The sequence below is a fragment of the Marmota monax genome, unplaced genomic scaffold (genome assembly GCF_021218885.2).
Source record: "Marmota monax isolate L192 unplaced genomic scaffold, Marmota_monax_Labrador192_F-V1.1 WCK01_AAM20220418_F8-fsc00012, whole genome shotgun sequence".
Lineage (NCBI taxonomy): Eukaryota > Metazoa > Chordata > Mammalia > Rodentia > Sciuridae > Marmota > Marmota monax.
The window spans coordinates 4,828,144-4,847,610 of record NW_026695227.1 but is presented as its reverse complement, the minus strand read 5'-3'; the positions used below and the strand labels follow the sequence as shown (position 1 = coordinate 4,847,610).

Here is a 19,467-nt window from a genome sequence, read left to right as displayed (position 1 = left end):
ATACAAGAAATATGTCTAAATATAAAGAAGTAAAGTATCATGATATTTGCCATTTACTTTCAAATTGTTTATGAAAAAAAAATTGTTTTTGAAAGCTAAAGCAAATGTGCTAAAATGTGAACAACAGGTGAATCTAGATGAATGGTATATAGAGGTTCTTTATTCTATTTTACAACTTTTCCATAGTTTTGAAATTTTGAAATATAAACAGTTGGGAAAACAAAACCATTCATTAAATTCTTTATTTCATATTACTATTTCCACAGTATTGAAATATAGACCTCGCACACACACAATCAATTTTTTATAGATTCATAATATGAAATGTTGATGAATGTTGAAAATTATAACAATCAGAACTTAAAAGAATCACACAAAAGACTTAAGAATTATTGTTGAATGTCTACAGAAAATATAAAGCAAGAATAAAAGGATATTAGCAGTGCTAATCTTTAAAATGGGTTTTCCCCATTCCTACTTTCTCTGCTCCCTTCCCACTTAAAGCCTCAGAAAATATTCATTATATACTGGAAGTATAGAATTCTTAAAAACCAATTGCATGGGAAGTACTCGATTTTCTTTACAGGTAAAATCCAGTCTTCAGCAACCTGTAGGCCATTGAAAGAGTAACTCCAAATCCAACAAAAAAAGCCAAAGCTCTATTTGGTTGGGGAAGGGGTGTCAAATATGCAATTGTGTGGTAGATCCGTGCTCCAACAAAGAGCCTGAAGTGCAGGAGAGCAGTAGAAAGGTCTGGACCACTCAAGGAATATAGCAGCCCGATTCCAACAAATGGAACAATATTTTCAAGGTCATTCAGGTGGGCTCTGTGGGAAAAAAATGACTCTTAAAATTTCAAAATCAGCAGAAACGTATTCATTCTTCCCGCCCTCCAAAAATTAAATGTAGATGTTAATGGATCTTTAAACTGCAAAGTAAAAGCCTTTCTCTCAAACTGCTTTGCTTCCTCACTCACTTGACTTTCATTGTTATATCATCTCATTATTTTTGTTTTTTTTTAATTTTAGTGTATCTCTTTTTTATTGGTTGCTCAGAACATTACAATGATCTTGACATATCATATTTCATACATTTGATTCAAGTGGGGTATGAATTCTTATTTTTACCAAGTGTACAGATTGCAGGATCACATTGGTTATACATCCACGTTTATACATACTGCCATACTAGTGTCTGTTGAAGTCATTTTATAGTTTTGGGAATATCAAAATTGCATCTAGGAAAATTCACTTCATTTTTATTAATATGAAATATATATATATTGCAATTCAAGATTCCTCCTACTAAAACCTCTTCTTCACAAAGGAAAAAAAAAAAACCTTTTGGGGTATAATCTTTCCTAAGAGACTTCCTGTAATTTTTCTAGTCTTTAAAATGGTGATTAAGAAAATGCTTGCCCATTTACCCAAACCACTAGATTACAAACTTAATAGCAATAGCCAACTGAATAGCAAAGACTCATCTCTTCAAATAAAAATAGCACAACACATAAATAGCCTCTTGAAGATGGCCAAAACTTTAGCCACTCATATCTTTAAACCACAAAAGGAATAAGTTAATAAGCTTGCAGTATAAAACAGAATATACACAAAAGATGATAAGAAGTCAGGTGTGGTGGTGCACCCCTGTGATCCCAGAGACTTGGGAAGCTGAAGCAGGAAGATCTCAAGTTCAAGGCCAGCCTCAGCAACTTAGCAAGACCCTGTCTAAAAACTAAAAATATAGAAGGGGCTAGGAAAATAAATCAGTGATAGAGAACAATCTGCAGTACTAAAACTTTAAAATATTTTTAAAAGATAAAAGAGACTTCCTAAATTTTATCTTTATATCACCACTAGAAGAAAACAAAAAGTATAGTCTAGCCATAAGGCACCATGGGCTTTCCTGGCTAGAATTTTTAATAAAAGGCACATCTATTACTGACTTGACATTCTTTTTTTTTTTTTTTTTGACTTGACATTCTTAAAAGTTCATAATCTTAAAATCTGATGCCCCTTTTTAAGCCTACAGAATGACAAACTGCTTTAGTTTCTTTATTTAATATTTATTTTTTAGTTGTAGTTGGACACAATACCTTTATTTAATTTATTTATTTGTATATGGTGCTGAGGATCAAACCCAGGGCCTTGCATGTGCTAGGCGAGCTCTCTACCGCTGAGTCACAGCCCCAGCCCCCCAAACTGTTTTAGTTTCTAAACTAGGACTAGAGATTTTGATAGAGTTTGTCAGCTATTGATACATATACCAAAGTGAAAAACATTTCTTTTATAGGGCTCTTCTACTTTGGCATAAAGGATAATTATTTACAGGCTGCTGGCACACATCTGTAATCCCAGCAGCTCAGGAGGTGGAGACAGGAGGATCGCGAGTACAAAGCCAGCCTCAGCAAAAGCAAGGCGCTAAGACCCTGTCTCTAAGTAAAATACAAAATAGGGCGGGGGATGTGGCTCAGTAGTGGGGTGCCCCTGAGTTCAATCCCCAGTATGCCCCACCCCCAAAAAGATAATTCTTCCATGTTGCCTGCTTAGTGGTCATCGCTCTCCTTCCCTCCCTTCCCTTCTGTCTTCCCGAAGATCTCCAGGCTGACTGACAAAGACAATGACAGCATAGAAGGATGAAGAAGGCACGCCTGGGAAACGGCTGAAATAAAGAACCACCTGCCCCTGAGTAAAAGCAAAGGCAGAATGAAGTGGTTTTGTCCCCTCTGGTTCCCGGAACAGTGCCAGGACCACTGAGAATCAGGCAGGAGTGGGAAGGAAGGACAGAACTCCGTGTGGAAGGGCCCGCTTCGCCTGTCCACCAGTGCCATTTGCTTTGTTCCTCTGAATTCTCCTGCAAGACCAAGACGCCTTCACTTCCAGTATCGGGCATGTCATGATTTTCCTTCATGATGATGTGACAAAAATTTCAGCGTTGGGGAAGAAATGACAAAAGGGATACCCTTGGAAAACCATGTCTACTCCTAAGCCTCTATTAGATGGCTGTCAAATAGAACACAACGTTAAAGCAAAGAAGAAAGTCACAGGCAATAGGGGGAATGTGGAAGAAGGAGGAGAAAGTCAAGGACTGGGTCCTCTTGGCCTTATTGGGCCCTCCAACTTTTTCCTTCTCTCATTTCTCCTTTTCCATTCTTTTTCTCTTTCGTCAGTCCTCGAAAAGCTTTTCTAAATAACACTCCTCATTGTCCTAGGAAGGCCCAATACCCACAGTCGGGTAAGTATACACCTGGTGCCAACCTGCCTGGGTATACACTTACTGACACCCCTATATAGCTCACCCCACCCTTCTCCTTGTCCTTTCTTTTGTCCTTCACAGAGTGGCAGCCTTCTCCATCTAGCCTTATTTATAGACACAGCTAGAATCTGTTACCAGGTAAACATCAGTTTGCCGAAGCAACCATTCTTACCCGGGTCTACTCTCCACTGCCCCATGAGTCCATGTTCTCAGCTTTCCTTCTCTTTGGACAGATGCCCCTTGGAACACACCTGCCCTGTGATGGACTACCACCAGCTCTGTGCTCAAGAGACCATGGTCACGCATTCCCTCAGATCAGAATAACTTGGATCATGGCATCTACCTGACCTGGACTAGAGTTGCAACATGCATTTAAAAACTGTCAAAGGTCGGCCAACTACAAAAGGAGCTGTAACCATACTTCCTGCCTACCCCGTCTTCACCAAACCTCTCAGTCTTAGCATACAGCAGTGTGTCCAAATTCCCACAAAGAAATTTCCTCAAATTGTTATCATATTTTTCTTCTTCCTACTTCTAAATCATATTTTTCAGGTTACTCCTTCATAAAATATTCCTAAGTACATAATATTTTCTATTATAGACATGTTGATCTTATTTTCATGGGGAACATTATAAACCTCTGAAGAGGAACACTAGCAGGAAACGTAATTTTGGGGAGGAAATTGTTTTTTGTTTTTGTTTTTTTTAATTTTGTTTTGTGTTTGTTTGTGGTACTAGAGGTTGAACCCAGAATTATTTAACCACTGAGCCACATCTCCATCCCTTTTTTAATTATTATTTTTTATTTTGAAACAGGGCCTTGTTTAGCTACTAGGTTGGCCTTGAACTTATGATCCTCCTGTCTCAGCTTCCCACCATGCCTGGCCAGGAACCTAGTCTTAAAGCTCCTTGACAGGATCCCAAAAGAAGATATAGCAGTGATATATACACAAGGCTCCCTCAATTAATGCTTTATTCATACACTGGGACCACATGAGGGATCACACAGTTCAACCTCCAGCTCACATTTCAATCTCTCTTTCTCTCTTTTTTTTTTAGTATTGGGGATTGAACCCAGGGGCACTTAACCAACGTCCACATCCCCAGCCCTTTTTCTATATTTTATTTAGAGGCAGGGTCTCGCTTAATTGCAGAGACTGGCTTTGAACTTGCATTCCTCCTGCCTCAGCCTCCAGAGCTATTGGGATTACAGGCATATGCCACCACGCCCAGCCACACATTTCAATCTCTTGACAGAATCCCCAACAAGTATCACTGAGGATCCATTGAACCCTCCCAGTAAATGGGCATTACCTTTGAAGGTGGGATGGTAGTATGTCCTCAATGTCTCTGCTTTCCCTAAATATCAAACCCAAGTTCTTTTGAATGACTATTTCTGTGGCTGCCCCATTTGCCTTTCAACTTTCATTTATCTTGTGGTAGTGAATGTACATGGTCTGGAATTCTTCCTAGAATAAGTGAAACAGGATTAAATAGATGATTTCCTAATCATCAGTGATTCTGTCTGCCTACAGCTCAAAACAACTGACTTTGAGCCACAAACCTTGATATTTCAACATACATTACTCTGTTTTTAACTAATTAATCTGTATGTGTATATATTTATTTTTTCAATATCACATTCCTTAAAGCTTACCTTTAACCTCATTTGTGTCTCTCCTGGGTCCCTGACATTGAAATATGCAGATGTGCTAATAGTGTTGGATTTATAATTGTGTTATAATTGTGTAATGATGGAGAGAGGGGGAAAAAATCTAGGTTAAATGGAAAAAGGAAATTCTTGAAACGCCTTCTCTGAAAATTATCTTCAAAAGTGTATTGTTATTGGGAACTTTTTTTGAGAAAGCCAATAAATTCTCAAAAACTAGAACAGGCAACTAGCACCCTATTCTGCCAGATACCCTCCTCTTCCTCCTCTTGCCACATTGTAAGGTCAGTGTCTGATCACCAGGGGGCGCAGTGCACACAGTTCCTGCACCTCAGGGACAACCCTTTCAGAACCAGGTCAATTGCAACCTGACTGGAGATCAGCTTAGATTATGGCTTTCACTTTCAGAGATACAATCCTGTGGGCACAGGGGTTGAGGATGAGAAGTAGGAAATGATAGTGGGGAAAAAATCTAAATTCTCCCCAGTAAAATAGCTTTTATTGTTAAAACTTTCATATATGAAATTTGGAACTTCCTTTCAATCTTCCTAATACCACTGAGGGTCCTAGCACTTTCTGGTCCTGCTGTCAAAGGCAAACACAAAAAAGGATATATTTTAAACTCTATGTCTAATGGTTTTGAGAAATCTATGACAGTGAGTGCCACTCACCTTTTCTAGTTTTAATTCTTTTCCTTTGATATTGTTTGAGATCCTCACATTGATTCTGTCTTGAAACTATTTTGGATCCACACTCTCTACACAATCCATTTTCAAGATTGACTAATTGACTAACTCAGGAGCTGCTGAATTAACAAGTATATAATTAAAAGAAACAAAAGTGAACATTTTGTCCTAAATCTCTAACACAGGCTTTCTGTTAGGAGAGAGAAAAAAAAAAAAAAAACTTGCTTGATAAAAAGCTTGGAGATAAAACTGTTTTTGCATAAATAAAAAAGTAAATTTAATTTTAGTACAGGAAAGGCAAAAAAGTATATGGGGCCAGATAAAATGCTGGATGCTACTTGGGGTACAAGAAGGTGTGGTGCAAATTCTCCCTGAGGACTCTGTAGGACATTGTCAGACATGGAACTCTAATACACAATGCTTAGGTTGCCACACAGTAACCTTCTCTGCACTTCAATTCAGTTAAATCCACTTTTATACACATTTTTTAAGCTGATTTGTCAAGGGAATTGAGAGAAAGACTGAGGTTACACCCAGTGCAGAATGCAGAAGCATGCACAAATGCATGAACCCAGAGCCTGAGTTAATCTTGAGGCCATATGCCATGTACCATGGGAGAATCTGCAGAAATCTTGAGATGGGCTTCAGACTTTCACCAGGAATCAAAAAATGGATAATGCCAATACGATCTAGATACTTCAGCTGGTACTCATTTCTCTGAAGAGTGTCAACTTCCATATTTCAAACCTTATGCAAAAACACCTGTTTCTTCAACCCTTTATATGGGTTGAGTCATGTCTCTGGAGAAAGATGACAAAACTGCAAGAATTCACTGTCTCCATTTTACCTTCTACCTGCCATTACTACTATACAGAGCACAGTTACTAATCCCAACAAAGTCAGGTGTTTTATCTTATGTACATACATGACTATATAACCTGTGTGATTCTACATCATGTATAAGCAGAAGAATGAGAAATTATACTCCATCTATGTATGATGTGTCAAAGTGCATTCTACTGTCATGTATAGCTAATTAGAACAAATAAAAAGTCCATACAAAAGTGCAACTAAATTAGTAATATGTGCAATAACAGTTATATTCAGAGATGTTGAGATCTCTACTTTTCTGTAGTTATACCGAGTGGATGACTTTTTTTTTTTCCTTTTCTCCAAGGCCCAAACAACTTCACTGAGCTCCTTGACCAAAATTCTTTGAGTAGGTAATTTCCAGAGACACTGGTTTACCTTCGTACACGTTCCACCCTGTCATCTGTTCGAAGATACTTCTTGGCATTCTCTCCTTTGCCAAAGCTCTCACAGTCTTCTGGGTTGGCAAACACCTATTCCAAACGCCAAGGGGGGAAAAAAAAAAACGTATTGCAAACACCAAACAGCATGAGGGTATTCTACCTAAGTTATCTGCATTTTAATGTCAGAAATGCAGGCCTGTAGGTTGGTCCCTAAGCAAAGAAATTTCAGAGCAATAAATCACACAGGAGCATCCACAGTTCATTCACAGTTTAAACCTGAATCTTTATTAACAATACAAACTATATTTTTTAAATATTTATTTTTTAGTTGTAGTTGGACACAATACCTTTCCTTTTATTTATTTATATGTGGTGCTGAGGATCGAACCCAGGGCCTTGCATGTGCTAGGCAAGCGCTCTACCTCTGAGCCACAATCCCAGCCCGCAAATTATTTCTAAAAGCAGCATAAATGTGAACTTAAATGAAAACCAGAATATAAAAATAGTGAGAAGGAAGGAAAAAATAGAAAGAGGCATAAGTCTGAGTCAGCACTAATTATTATCATTATTATTATGGTACCCTAGCATTTTTTTCACAATGACATGTGGACACACCCTCCCTCGAGTATTTTAGCATTTCCAAGGAACCAGCCAGTCTGAAGGTAATACATTTAATTACCAAAAGTTGTTAGAAAAAAAAGGCAAGAAGCATAAGAAAGTGAGGGATGGTAAAGGTATTTTGTACTTTGATAGGATATGTATGCTTCTTTCTCTTGAGCCAGATAAAATGTTGGGTCAAATAATATTAAATTTAAGAAGCTGAATTGCTTCCTAGGAAGAACAAGTTAACATTTGAGGGCATGGCATGTGTTCATGTATCGCTTCCTCTGATTATTATGCTCTTTGAAATGATTTCCCCATCCCTTGAAACTTGAAAGATGCATTTTAAAAATATTTAAGTATGTCCCAATGTTTAATAATTTATAATAAGGAAAAAAAACTATAAAATTAGTTCTAATTTAAGCTTGAAAAACATCTCATAAATGTTATAACTTTTTCTTAATATGATAAGAGCTTTCTTTCTAGATAAAAGTATTGAGGAGAACTGATAGGCAGGGTTGGGATACAGTATCAACAGCTCTTGCAGACAGGCCTGTTGGCCTTGTTCATCACAGTATCCTCTAAATAAATGCCTGGCTATGAGATGTTTGACATGTTCATTTTAAATAAAGAAATTAATATATTACAATGAAAGAGTATGAGATCTGGATTTAAACTATCTGAATTTGAATCTCAGCCTTATCCTCTACTGTTATGCCACTGTGGGGCCCCTCCTGCTATGGACTGAATGTGTCCTTACAAAACGTATATATTTGAGCCTAATCCCCAGTGTGAAGGTATCTGGAGGTGGAGACTTTTGAGAGGTGATTAGATCATATGTGTGGAACCCTCATGGATGGGATTAGTGCCCTTAAAAAGAGATAGGGCAGAACTTGCTTCTTTCTTTCTCTATTCACCCCAAGTAAGGATGCAAGGATAACATGGCCATGTACACATCAGGAATCCAGCCCTCACCAGGCACTGGATCTACTGACATCTTGATCTAGGACTTGCCAACCTCAGGAACTGTGTGGAACAAATATGTGCTATTGTAAACCATCCAGTCCAAGATATCCTGTAAAGGCAGCTCAAGATGAATCTGACAGCTACTGACCTTAACCTCTGTGTCTTTCAGTTATTCTATAAAAAGGGGACCAACCTGAACTTCACCTGACTATGCTGACAATAACATAATGGCGCCTGCCACTCCACAAATTCAAATTCCCTCCTTCTTTTAAGACCAGGAGGATTTCCCTGCTTCTACTTTGTTTCCAGAGGACAACTGAACCCTATCACAGAATTAAATATGTGGGAATGTTCTCCAGATATCAACCCCATATCTCCAACAGTGACAAGGAAACACCTCAGAGAGGGCCAGGACCTCTAGACAGGAGCAAGACTCTAGAGGACAAAACCTCAGGACAGGAACCTAAGAGAGAAACAGGAGGCTTCCAGAAAGAAGATGTTTAATAGGCACAGGGATAGCACCAATGAAAATTTTACACTTTGTCTAGCAGCCTCTCTGCTCCTCTCACTTGGTCATAGACCTGCTTGAACATGGGATGTGTACTTCAAAATCTTTCTGTCACCTTGACCATGCCTCTTGACTTTTTTAAATTCACTCTTACAACGCTGGGTAGAAATACTATTAACTTAAGTCAGAAGTACACAAAGTTCAATGGTTAGCATACTCCAGTCATAAGAGCCCACTCTAGGAAGAAGAACTTTAATTCTTAGCCTTTTTTCTTTCTTTTATTCAATATTTTTCATCTCTCCCCACTCTCACCCCAAAAGTTATACTCTAAATCTATAATAGAACTGAAAACACTAGTCCAAAAAATGTCTTACCTTTCTTGTTAGTCTATAGAATGCAGTTGCAGGACTCATAAGCATCATTTTTGAAAGGATAATCGTTGTATAGGAGGCAAAAGCCATGAATACATCATTTTCCAGGAGCTGGGTGAGATCAGCCATTTTTCAATTTTGCTCTAGAATTTTCAAAAGATTTCAGACAAGAAGGAAAAAACAGACATAAATATGCAAAATAACTTCATGATCACTAGGTGTACTTGCAGCATTGACCACATTGTTCTTAAAAATATCTGGGAGCCATTTTCAAAAAAAAAAAAAACTGATCATTAAGTTTCAAATTTTTCAATATAAACAGTAGTATATTTTCTCTAGTTCTATGTCATTAAGCCTAAAGATTAAAGATACTAAATAAAAATTTGTGGGTATTACAAGCAAAAACAAATAGCCAAAATGCCCTAAAAATGGACCACAACCCTATATTTGCATCAAGATGGACCACAGATTGAATGCAAAAGACCAAAGGCCATGGACTGATCTCTTTGGAAACACCCAACCATATACAGAGCAGTACCACTGATTTTGTATTGGGATGCCTAAGTTCTAAAAGTATGTCCTGCTTTAGAAACCCACCTTACTCCTTTGTGTCATTTCAGGAGTGTTCAAGATCTTAGGTGCCATGATTTGAATTCCAGGCCCATGATGTGTCTATTAACCTTGCTTGAGGAATTTAGCCTCTCTGAGGATAAATGTCTTCATTTATAAGACAGGAATAGTAATAGCTCCTAACATTGACTTGTTGCAAGATTTAATTAAGAAAACATGCAGAAAAATACTTAGCACAGCAGTTGGCCCATAGCAAACCCTCGATAAAGTTTATGATATCCTTAACCTAGCATCATTTTGATCATCATGATCATGGTCATCATTAACACCCACACAGGTGAAGAAAGAGAAGCAAGACAACAGAGACATCCAAATATCAGGCTTGCAAGCACACACTTAGGAAATGGCATGCATGGTACTTTAAAAGAAAGAAGGATGAGCTTTATATGTCTCTTCAGGTCATTTCACCTTCCATATTTACAGCATCTAAATGCTGTCAAGGATAAAGTGAATGAAACTGAGAGTGAATTGGAACTATAATTGGGTCAGGAGGAAAGGTGAGGCACACTAGTGATACTGAAGTCAAAGTGGATAGGAATTTAGGATAATGCTTAAATTTAAATCACAGCCTTATCTTGTGGTCATTCCTTGTAATGTCCTCTTGTTTCGTCATGAGCTCTGCTATCTGCTTCTATCTCTTCCATATAAACACCTATCTTTTCTCCTACCCGACTTAGACCCTATATAATTTGTTTAGACTGCACTGCTCTCTTCTCAATGATGTCCTTTCCTGCCCTTAAATCTCAACACTTGTTAGACTGACATCTTTCCAATTCTGATCATTCTATCCATTTACAAATAATCTACAAGTCCACATATGTATTTCTATATTTTGTTACTGGTCATGTAGTTGTTCATGAGTTGCTGTTGAATTGTGATATAAATCACATCCATAAACGTACATTTTTAATTTCCCAAGAATGTGCTATGTGTCCAATTATACCACATACTCTAGGTGCAGTACCTTACAAAATCTTTTTAACTATAATACTGTAACTCTCGTAAATACATCCATTTCACACATAAAGAAAATGAGAATTAGGGATGTTAAGCAGCCAAGAAAAACAAACCCAGGTCTCTGACCTGACATCCTGTATGCTAACACATTGCACTGAATCCTTCAAGAGACCTGCTTAATTTAGCTTTTGGTTGCTTAATTCTGTTTAATTCTGATTCAACCAAAATTGGATGCCCACTGTGGCTGGCACAGCTAGGTACCCCTTGCATATGTTTTTTGCTTTCCTCTTCCTGTTATGCTATGTGGTAGGTATTATCATTCCCATTTTGCAGATAAAGAAACCAAAGCTTCCTATGTATATTATGATTTTTATTTCCTTAGACTAATAATTTACTCCGTAAATTTAGGCAAACAGAATCTACATACAGCCAGGCACACACCTATAATCCCAGTAAGCAAAGAGGCTAAGGCAGGAGGATCACAAGTTCAAGACCATCCTGGGCAACTTAGTGAGTTCCTAAGCAAATTAGTGAGATTCTGTCTCAAAATTTTAAAAAATGTTTAAAAAAGGGGGGAGGGGTAATGCTGGGAATATAGCTCAGTGGATGAAATTCCCAGTACAGAAAAAAGAGAAAGAGGGAAAGAGAGAGAGAGAGAGAAAGAGAGATTGATTACATACAGTTCCCCCTCAGTGTCCTGTGGTTCCAGAATCCCCGAACAACCCACTGTAGAAACCCAAATCTGTGGTGCTCAAGTGCTCAATATAAAATGGGCTAGTATCTGCATATAACCTGTGTACATTCTCCCACACACCCTCCCTTACTTTAAATCATCTCTAGATGGCTTGTAATATCTAACACAAAGTAAACACTAGGCAAACAGCAGTTATACCACATTATCTAGGGAAAAGTTACAAGGAACAAAGATTGTATGTGTTTAATATGGACATGATTTTTTTCCCTAATAATTTCAATCCACAGTTGGCTAGAACCTACAGGTATGGAGGATCAAAGTTAATCTAGATATTAAAAAAGAAAAAACAAATCCTACATGATAGTAAATTAATCCACCTCTATGAGTTTATAGTCTTGAAAGCACAGTATGTTAGGTTAGTTCTCAGTGCCCAATAATACTTTTTAAAACACGTAAAATATGTGTTCTAGTATGGGAAGGGTGGGGATCAAAGATCCTTCAGGGCTCCTGTAAAGTTAATTTGCCTAATAAAGGATCCCTAAGGCCTATGCCTCTGGACAGAGATCTGAAGAAATACAGCAGGGACCTTAACTATTTAAAAATTAGGAAGTTCAAGTAGGAAATGTTGCCACTTAATAATTTTTAAACAGTCTCTGCTGTTTTCTCCATAATGCAATGTATTCAGGGATGGAACAGAAGTCCAAGAAACTTCTTTTCTCCGTAGTAAAATTCAGCATTAAAAGAGCAGAGGAAAAAGTGGAGGCCTTCTGGAACCCTTAGCAGGAGAAATACACAAAAGATGTCAACAGCTAGGGCAAAGGAAATAGGAACTCTTTTCTTCATATGTGAGCCACACACAGAAAGCACACCTCACACAGTAAGCATTTCTCAATTACCAAGAATGCAATAGAACTCCTCCAGCCTGAATTTGTAGGAGATGGGCCAACATCGAGCCTGTGATACCACACTGAATGGCTTCATAAACTAACTTTCCCACACAATACCTTCCACATCCCAGGTACTGAGTAATAAAGGCAAGAACATTAAGCAATTAGAGTCATTGAATACATGGATTACAGGGATGTTGGTCTGGACTTGGTTTTAATTTTTTTTTTTTCCCAAAGCCAATTTGTTAACAAATTGTCAGGAGCCAGTGGCCCAAACTGTCATGGCTAGGCACTGCAGTGAAAACAAAATTATGAAAGCTTTCTCCCAAGAATAGTCTCCAAGAGGGCAGAAGGAGTAAAGCAGTGGTAAAAACTAAGAGGGTAAAGTGTAGCCAAGTTTGCAGTGGTGCATGCCTATAATCCCAGCTACTCAGGAGGCTGAGGAAAGAAGATGGCAAGTTTGGGGCCAGTGTGGAAAATTTAGTAAGAACCTGTCTCAAAATAAAAATAATTGTGGGAATGTAGCTCAGTGATAGCACACCCATAGATTCAATCCCTGGCCCAAAAAAGGGGCAGGGGTAAAGTGTTAGGTGATTTGAATATTCTAACACACACAACAGGTGGCATGAAGAAAAAAGATAACTATGTGGCCATGCTGCTGTTTACCAGTTCTAGAATTTTCTGAAGGGATTATGACGGCTACAGATTCAGCCTCCCATGAGTTTCATGCAAAAGAGGTCTCAAAAATAATCTAGAAAAGTGAACAGAGAAAAAAACGGAACAAATTATATAAAATAAATGGTTACAAATGATGAATCGTATTGTACAGTGGTTTACTTGTTTTATTATACATTCATTGGCTGGCATCACAGTGAATATCTGCCCAGAAACCAGCTCCCAGTCCCCTGGTGTGGAGGTGAATGTTCCTTAAGAGGCCAAGGGATCAGATGATGCACACATACAAACTCTAGAGGTAAAGTGGAGTCCTGGCAGATCTCAACACTGCCACTTATTACTTGCAAGTTAACTTTTCTAGGACCTACTCACCTTTCCTGAAAAAAACAAGGTAAATGATAAATAAACTTGCAGGGTTCTTATGAATACTGCTTTTAGTGAAAAGTGTCTTCAAAAGCACTGAGACCTGGCTAAGGGCTATTAAGAGTGTTCGCTAAATAAAGAAGCTCCTACTTTGACACTGTTCTAGGCACTGAGGATACAATTTGTTTCTAAAAAGCTGTGGCATACTTTTTATTTCACTTGATCTCAAAAATCCTAAAAGAGTGAATAATATTTTCTACCTTTGATATATAAAACTGAGGGCCAGAGGCATTAAATGAGTACCCAGACCCAAATTCATAGAGAAGGGAACCAATATCAGAGCCCAGTTTCCTCAACCGTATAATTCATGGGCTATCTACCATCTAAGCTAAGAATGCTAGAATGTTCTTGTTTTCTGGAGGCTGTTTTCCCAGTCAATCACATTCCCATTTGGTTTTTCTTTCCCCCAGTATCTATCGCAGAACCTTTTGCAAACTCTTAAGTTGAAGAACATTCCCTTTCTCTTAATAGGCTCTTGGCCAAAAGAGCAAACTTCTTTTCTTCGCAGGATTACTTGGCTTCTCTAAATCAACATTGTGTAACACAGAAAATATGGGCACAGAGCCACCAGACCATGACTCTTCAATTTTTTACTTTCTGAAACTAACAAACACAACAGGTAGGACAAGGAAAAAAAGATAGGTAAGTGGCTATGCTGCTGTATATCAGTTCTAGAATTTTCGGAAGGGACTGTGGTGGCTGCAGACTGAGTCTCCTATGAGGTCTCAGGCAAAGGAAGTCTCAGAGGCCAAATACTGATCGTTTGGGGGGTGGTGGGGAAGGATAGAGGGGAGAATATGGTGGGGTAAAGCATTCTTAGAGGACAGTGCCGATTTCCCTTTCCAGTCTCAAGGATTAATAAGCTCTACTCCAAAATAAACCCTTAGAAAAATTTTACTTGTCTGCACAAAGAGTAATATTCAAATATGGATCAATTTATCATGTTTTAAAAAATGAATAAGATGGACACAGCATATAAGTCCTTTTTATATATAAACTTATTTTAAAACAACAAAGTGCAATACCACCTTAACTCCCAGAAGAGCATGCAAAAAAGGTGGGACCAGCTGGGGGTTCACAGTGGACCAGGGCCTGGGAACTCTATTAGACTGTCAGCTGTTCCTAAAAATTGATCAACACCCCCATGGCACTCACGAACAGAGAAAGCAGGATGAGGAAAATTGGGGGAAATGATCAGACTGCAAAGAGCCCTGTGACTAATAACGGAAAGCAGAGACACTAGAAGGCTCATATGCACCTTCTCTCCACCTCCCCAGTCCATGGTTAGCAGTATCTGAGGCCTTATGGAAAAAAAAAAAAAAATCCTTTTCTTTTTTTACTTCTTGGACTAATGGCTTCTTCCTTCGGATTTTGGGTGGGGTAGAGGGGATGCACACATAAGAACCTGCCAAAGGGGTTTCACCCTCAGCTGTTCAGTCTTCTGACTCTAATAACATCACAAGACAATACAACACTCTCATTCAAGTGCTCTTGCATTATCTAACATCATTACTACCACTATTATTTTTAAAACTTACAGATGTTTCTCTTGCCTATCAAAGTGAATAGAGAAGTACAAAGTCTGTCCCTCTTTAGGTACCAAGGCCTTTCGTCCAATCAGAGCCGGCACAGGATTTTATACCGTAGAATTGAAGTTTCTCAACAGCGATTTCCTGTGTTGCTAAAGCTTGCAAGTACTCACAACTCTCCCAAAGATCACGGGACCCTTTCAAAGGAAATACTACTTTGGCTTGAAAATAAAAAAGTGAGGAAATCATCCCTTAAACATGAAAGATTCATCCTCCCAAGTTTCACTCTCGGAGTTTGAGAAAAAGTAAAAACTTAACCAACTTAGGAACAACAGAAACGCAATTCCCTTTCAGAAGTGATCCGACTGCAAAAGGACGGCTGCAGGGAGTTTAGCTGAGCAAAAAACTTTCAGGCTGGCAGAGACCCCGCCAACTCCCGCTCCCCTTCCGCGGCCACCCTGCTGGCGCCCTCCCGCAGCATCCCCTCCCGGCACGTACAGCGAGTCCGCGAAGGTGGAGGTCTGCAAGGCCGTGCAGGCAACAGGGCACTGGGCACTGCACGGAGGAGCGCGGCGAGGGCGGGACGCATGCGCCGCCCCCTCTCTGGCTAATTTCCTATGAATTAATTAACTCCTGGCGCTTAGAGCCCGGCCTTGCCAAGCCCCGCCCCCAAGTTGCCTGATGCCTCTCTCCCCACAAAACCACAGATCCGCCCGTTCCGTTCTTTGAACCTTTATATTTGGCACCGGTGGAAGCTCTACTTTCCCCTTTGCGATGCGGAGGGGCCATCAGGGATTGCGAAGGAACTTATCATCTCACACCCTTCACGACTGGGGGAGGGGAGGGACAGGGAGGCTGTCAATTTTTATTTTGCTGAAAACAACTTAAAAGATCTTAACGTTGGATTTTTGAAAACTTAAAAAAAAAAAAACTTTACAGAAAATTAAAATCTTGGGGGCGGGTGAGGCTGATAAGAAGTCATTGCCAAATTTTCTTCCATTGAACTTTATCTTTCCTGCACCTGTGGCAAGACTTCCTTAAAAGGCTAGCCCCAGAAGAAAGTATCTTTAGTGAAGATCACTAGCAGCATTCCAAATCACCAAACCACTTGTTTTGTCACTGTGTCCCCCACCTTCAGGGTCCAAAGTAGAACGGGAAGAGATGATACTGGACCAGTTCATTACACCATGGCCTTGGTGTTTTTACAAGGACATTTAGGGAAGTATTTTAGGAAGGCATGATTGCTATCAAAATTGAGATTAGGGATATTCTAACCTATCTCTCCACAATCCCCTCAATAACATTTATGGGTTTGTCTTCCATGAGTTTATCTGAAGAGTTTTGAGGATTTATGTTTTGCATCTATATTGTTCTTCTCACAGTGATACATTTCACACGTTCACCACATATTGCTGTGTGTACTTCTCTTTTTACCCCTTTTATTTTTAGAGATACCTCCAGGACTAAGTTTCTAGGATTTAATGAGCAAATCCATGTTCTACCAAAAAAGGAATTCAGAACTACCAGTTTACTGTAGAAAACAAAAATTAATCACAGGCAGTCCTGAGAACTATTTCTATGGAAGCAGAATAAGTAGGAGCACTTTAGCATCAGAAGACCCAAGTGCTTCAATTTTATGTCTGTACCTTTTGAAAACTATATTTACTCACCTACCTCTGTTAAGTACTCTAGAATCTAGCCATAACTAACTGGAAAGGACAAAATTCTCTCCAAGAGTTTAGTATTACAACTATTTTTTGAAAACTCTTTTCATTTATTATGAGGTGAACAGCCCAAATCCTATGGGTAATATTATAGGAAAAGGTACAGGAGAGCTATTACTTAAATAACATTATTGGCAGAATGGCATTTGAACAGTTTTAGCATATTTTTGAAAAGAAAAGAACACCTGATTCATCCTAATAATCTAATTGTAAAGTGTTCAAACTATTAACTAATCAATTCGTAAATACTGAGTTCCTACTGCAATCAGTTTTAACAGTTATTGGCTGTGTGTGAGCACTCGCGTGTATGTCAATCACTTAGCTTTGGTATAATATCAGCACTTGACTAATTAATTCAATAAACATTCATTAGGTGATTGCAAGCTAATTGGTTTGATGCCAGAAATCTAAAACTAAGATCAATAACATCAAATAATTGTCCTCACAGAATTTATAATATAGCAAAAACAAAGGCAAAAAAAAAAAAAACTAGCAAGCTGTCATTAAATTTGTGGAGGAAAGTATCTCAATTTAGAAATAAGAATGACAACTTAGCAGGAAGCAGTAACAGGGAAAAGGCTGGGAAGGAATAGACACTTCGTATTCATCTTCATTTAATCCTTTTGGATGAATGAGAGAGGAAAGGACTATTATTCAACTTGTTTCAGTTGAATACTCAATTTGAGTAACAGGAAGTGATCGTATTACCAATACTTCTTTTTATCATATTTTAACCCAAGAATAAAATCTTTCAGAGAAACTCAATCCAAGCAACAAGACAATTCCCAAATAAATATTAAAAAAAAAAAAGAGTTTTAAAGGTCATGGGTTTGGGGTGGGGGAGAGCAAAGGTCATTCAGCCAAAAGTAGCTGCCACAATAGAGAAAAGAAAGCTGCCTGTTGGAGAGATTGAATCAGAAATATCTGGAAGAACAAAGCATTAGAAGGCCATTAGTTCCTACCCTTTAAAGCAGACAAAGAAGAAATATCAGACAGGAGAGCCACCAGCATGTAACAGGCACTTAGACTCTTCACTTTTGCCTGCAACTGTCCAATGCAGGGCTAAAGGCAGAATTAAAGATTTGGGGTCTCTGCCTGTTTTGCATCTGTCTTCTTGCTCAAGTCACCTTGGATTCCAGGAACAATGTGATCTGAAAAATATCTTATGATTTGTGGATGCTAACTCCCCTCCCACACACCTGGCAACACCACACAGCTTTCTTACCCAAGGCCTCACCTGGCAAATCCTGAGATAATGATTAGACCACACCAGATCAAGATAACCTGCTTTGGCAGCTGTGAATAGCCTCCAACAGTGCACACCCTCAACCTTGCCCTTATTCCCCTTTCTATAAAACTTCAGGGTCATTGTCAGCCCCTGGAAGGCAGGGCTAAGAACACAGGTCCCCTTGTCTTTTCAGGGAAGCTGCACTGATCAAATTTCTTTTCATGCCTTTATTTATTTTTTTATTTCTATAGTCTTTTATTTGTTTGTTTATTCATTCTTCTGGTTATGATACAACACCAGGATACACTTTGACATAATCAAAAGTGCTTGGAACTAACCTACTGGTATTCAGTACCCAATACTTCACCAGCCCCCACCCCCTCATCCTCTTCCTCCTCTTCCTCCCCTGCTAATCCCTGATCCCTCTTCAGTCCATTTACAGTTCATTTTTTTTTAATTAGTGTCTTATGGATGTACGCAATGCCAGGACCCACAATATCACATGCATGCACACAAATACAAAAGTCCAGTCACATTCATTCCACTGTTCTTCCCTTTCTGTGTCTCTTTTTCTTCCTCCTCAATCCCTTTCTCTATTGATCTTTCTGCTATTTTGAAGTAATTCCCTCTCTCCTCTTTTTTCTTTCCTTTTTAAAAAATTCTTCTCCCCTTCCCGCCCCCATGCTTATTTTGGATTAGCTTCCACATATCAGAGAAAATGTTTGATCTTTGACTCTTTGGTGACTGGCTTGTTTCACTTAGTATGATAGTCTTCTGTTCCATCCATTTTCTGTCAAATGCCATAATTTCATTCATCTTTATGGCTGAGTAATACTCCAATATGTATATATACCACATTTTCTTTATCCATGCATCTGTTGAAAGGCATCTAGTTGGGTTCCACAGCTTCACTATTGTGAATTGTGCTGCTATAAACATAGATGTGGATGTGTCACTGTAATATGCTGATTTTAAATCTTTTGGATATATACCAAGGAGCGGGAGAACTGGGTCATATGGTGGTTCCTAGTTTTTTGAGGAATAATTTCTATACTGCTTTCCAGAGTGGTTGCACTAATTTGCAGTCCCACCAACAACTTTCATGCTTCACTATTACCTTTTGTATTTGGTGTTTGGGGTGAGTGGTCAGACCTGATTGAATGGATACCCAGAATCAGGCCTCTGGCCTAGGGCTCCAGTAACCACTAGACTAGGCTTCCTGCAAATAGGTGGAGATCAGCAGCCTATCACCACTTTCAATTGTCTCAAATTTTTATTTTCCCTTATATCCACAGTATAAGTGCCCCCACAATCTAATGACGCAGATCCTTCTTAGAAATTTCTTAAGAAATACTTAAGAATATGTCTTGAGAATAAAGCTTAAGTTTAAGGGAAGCAAAAAAAAAAAGAAA

General features: G+C 38.7%; 1 protein-coding gene and 1 long non-coding RNA gene across 2 annotated transcripts; both read right to left on the bottom strand.

The window, feature by feature from the left end:
- Positions 1-228: 228 nt before the first annotated feature.
- Positions 229-15,755, bottom strand: Mgst1 (microsomal glutathione S-transferase 1). The gene is made up of 4 exons (XM_046436117.2): positions 15,602-15,755; positions 9,312-9,451; positions 6,859-6,953; positions 229-827 (listed from the first exon to the last, which is right to left on the bottom strand). The coding sequence occupies exons 2-4, from the start codon at positions 9,435-9,437 to the stop codon at positions 581-583; spliced, it is 468 nt and encodes a 155-aa protein (XP_046292073.1). The 5' UTR covers positions 9,438-9,451; positions 15,602-15,755; the 3' UTR covers positions 229-580.
- LOC131423130 (uncharacterized) lies at positions 1,952-6,851 on the bottom strand. Its single transcript, XR_009225961.1, has 2 exons — positions 5,596-6,851; positions 1,952-4,724 (listed from the first exon to the last, which is right to left on the bottom strand). It is a non-coding gene; the product is annotated as an uncharacterized LOC131423130 (long non-coding RNA).
- Positions 15,756-19,467: the final 3,712 nt, after the last annotated feature.

Bases quoted from the DNA above. Each gene is read 5' to 3' on its own strand.
- Mgst1 (XM_046436117.2), bottom strand. From the start codon at position 9,437: ATGGCTGATCTCACCCAGCTCCTGGAAAATGATGTATTCATGGCTTTT. The intron at 6,954-9,311 runs GTAAGACATTTT...CGTTTGGAATAG, and splicing joins TCTATAGACTAACAAGAAAG to GTGTTTGCCAACCCAGAAGA. The intron at 828-6,858 runs GTAAACCAGTGT...TTTTTCCCACAG, and splicing joins AGGGTGGAACGTGTACGAAG to AGCCCACCTGAATGACCTTG.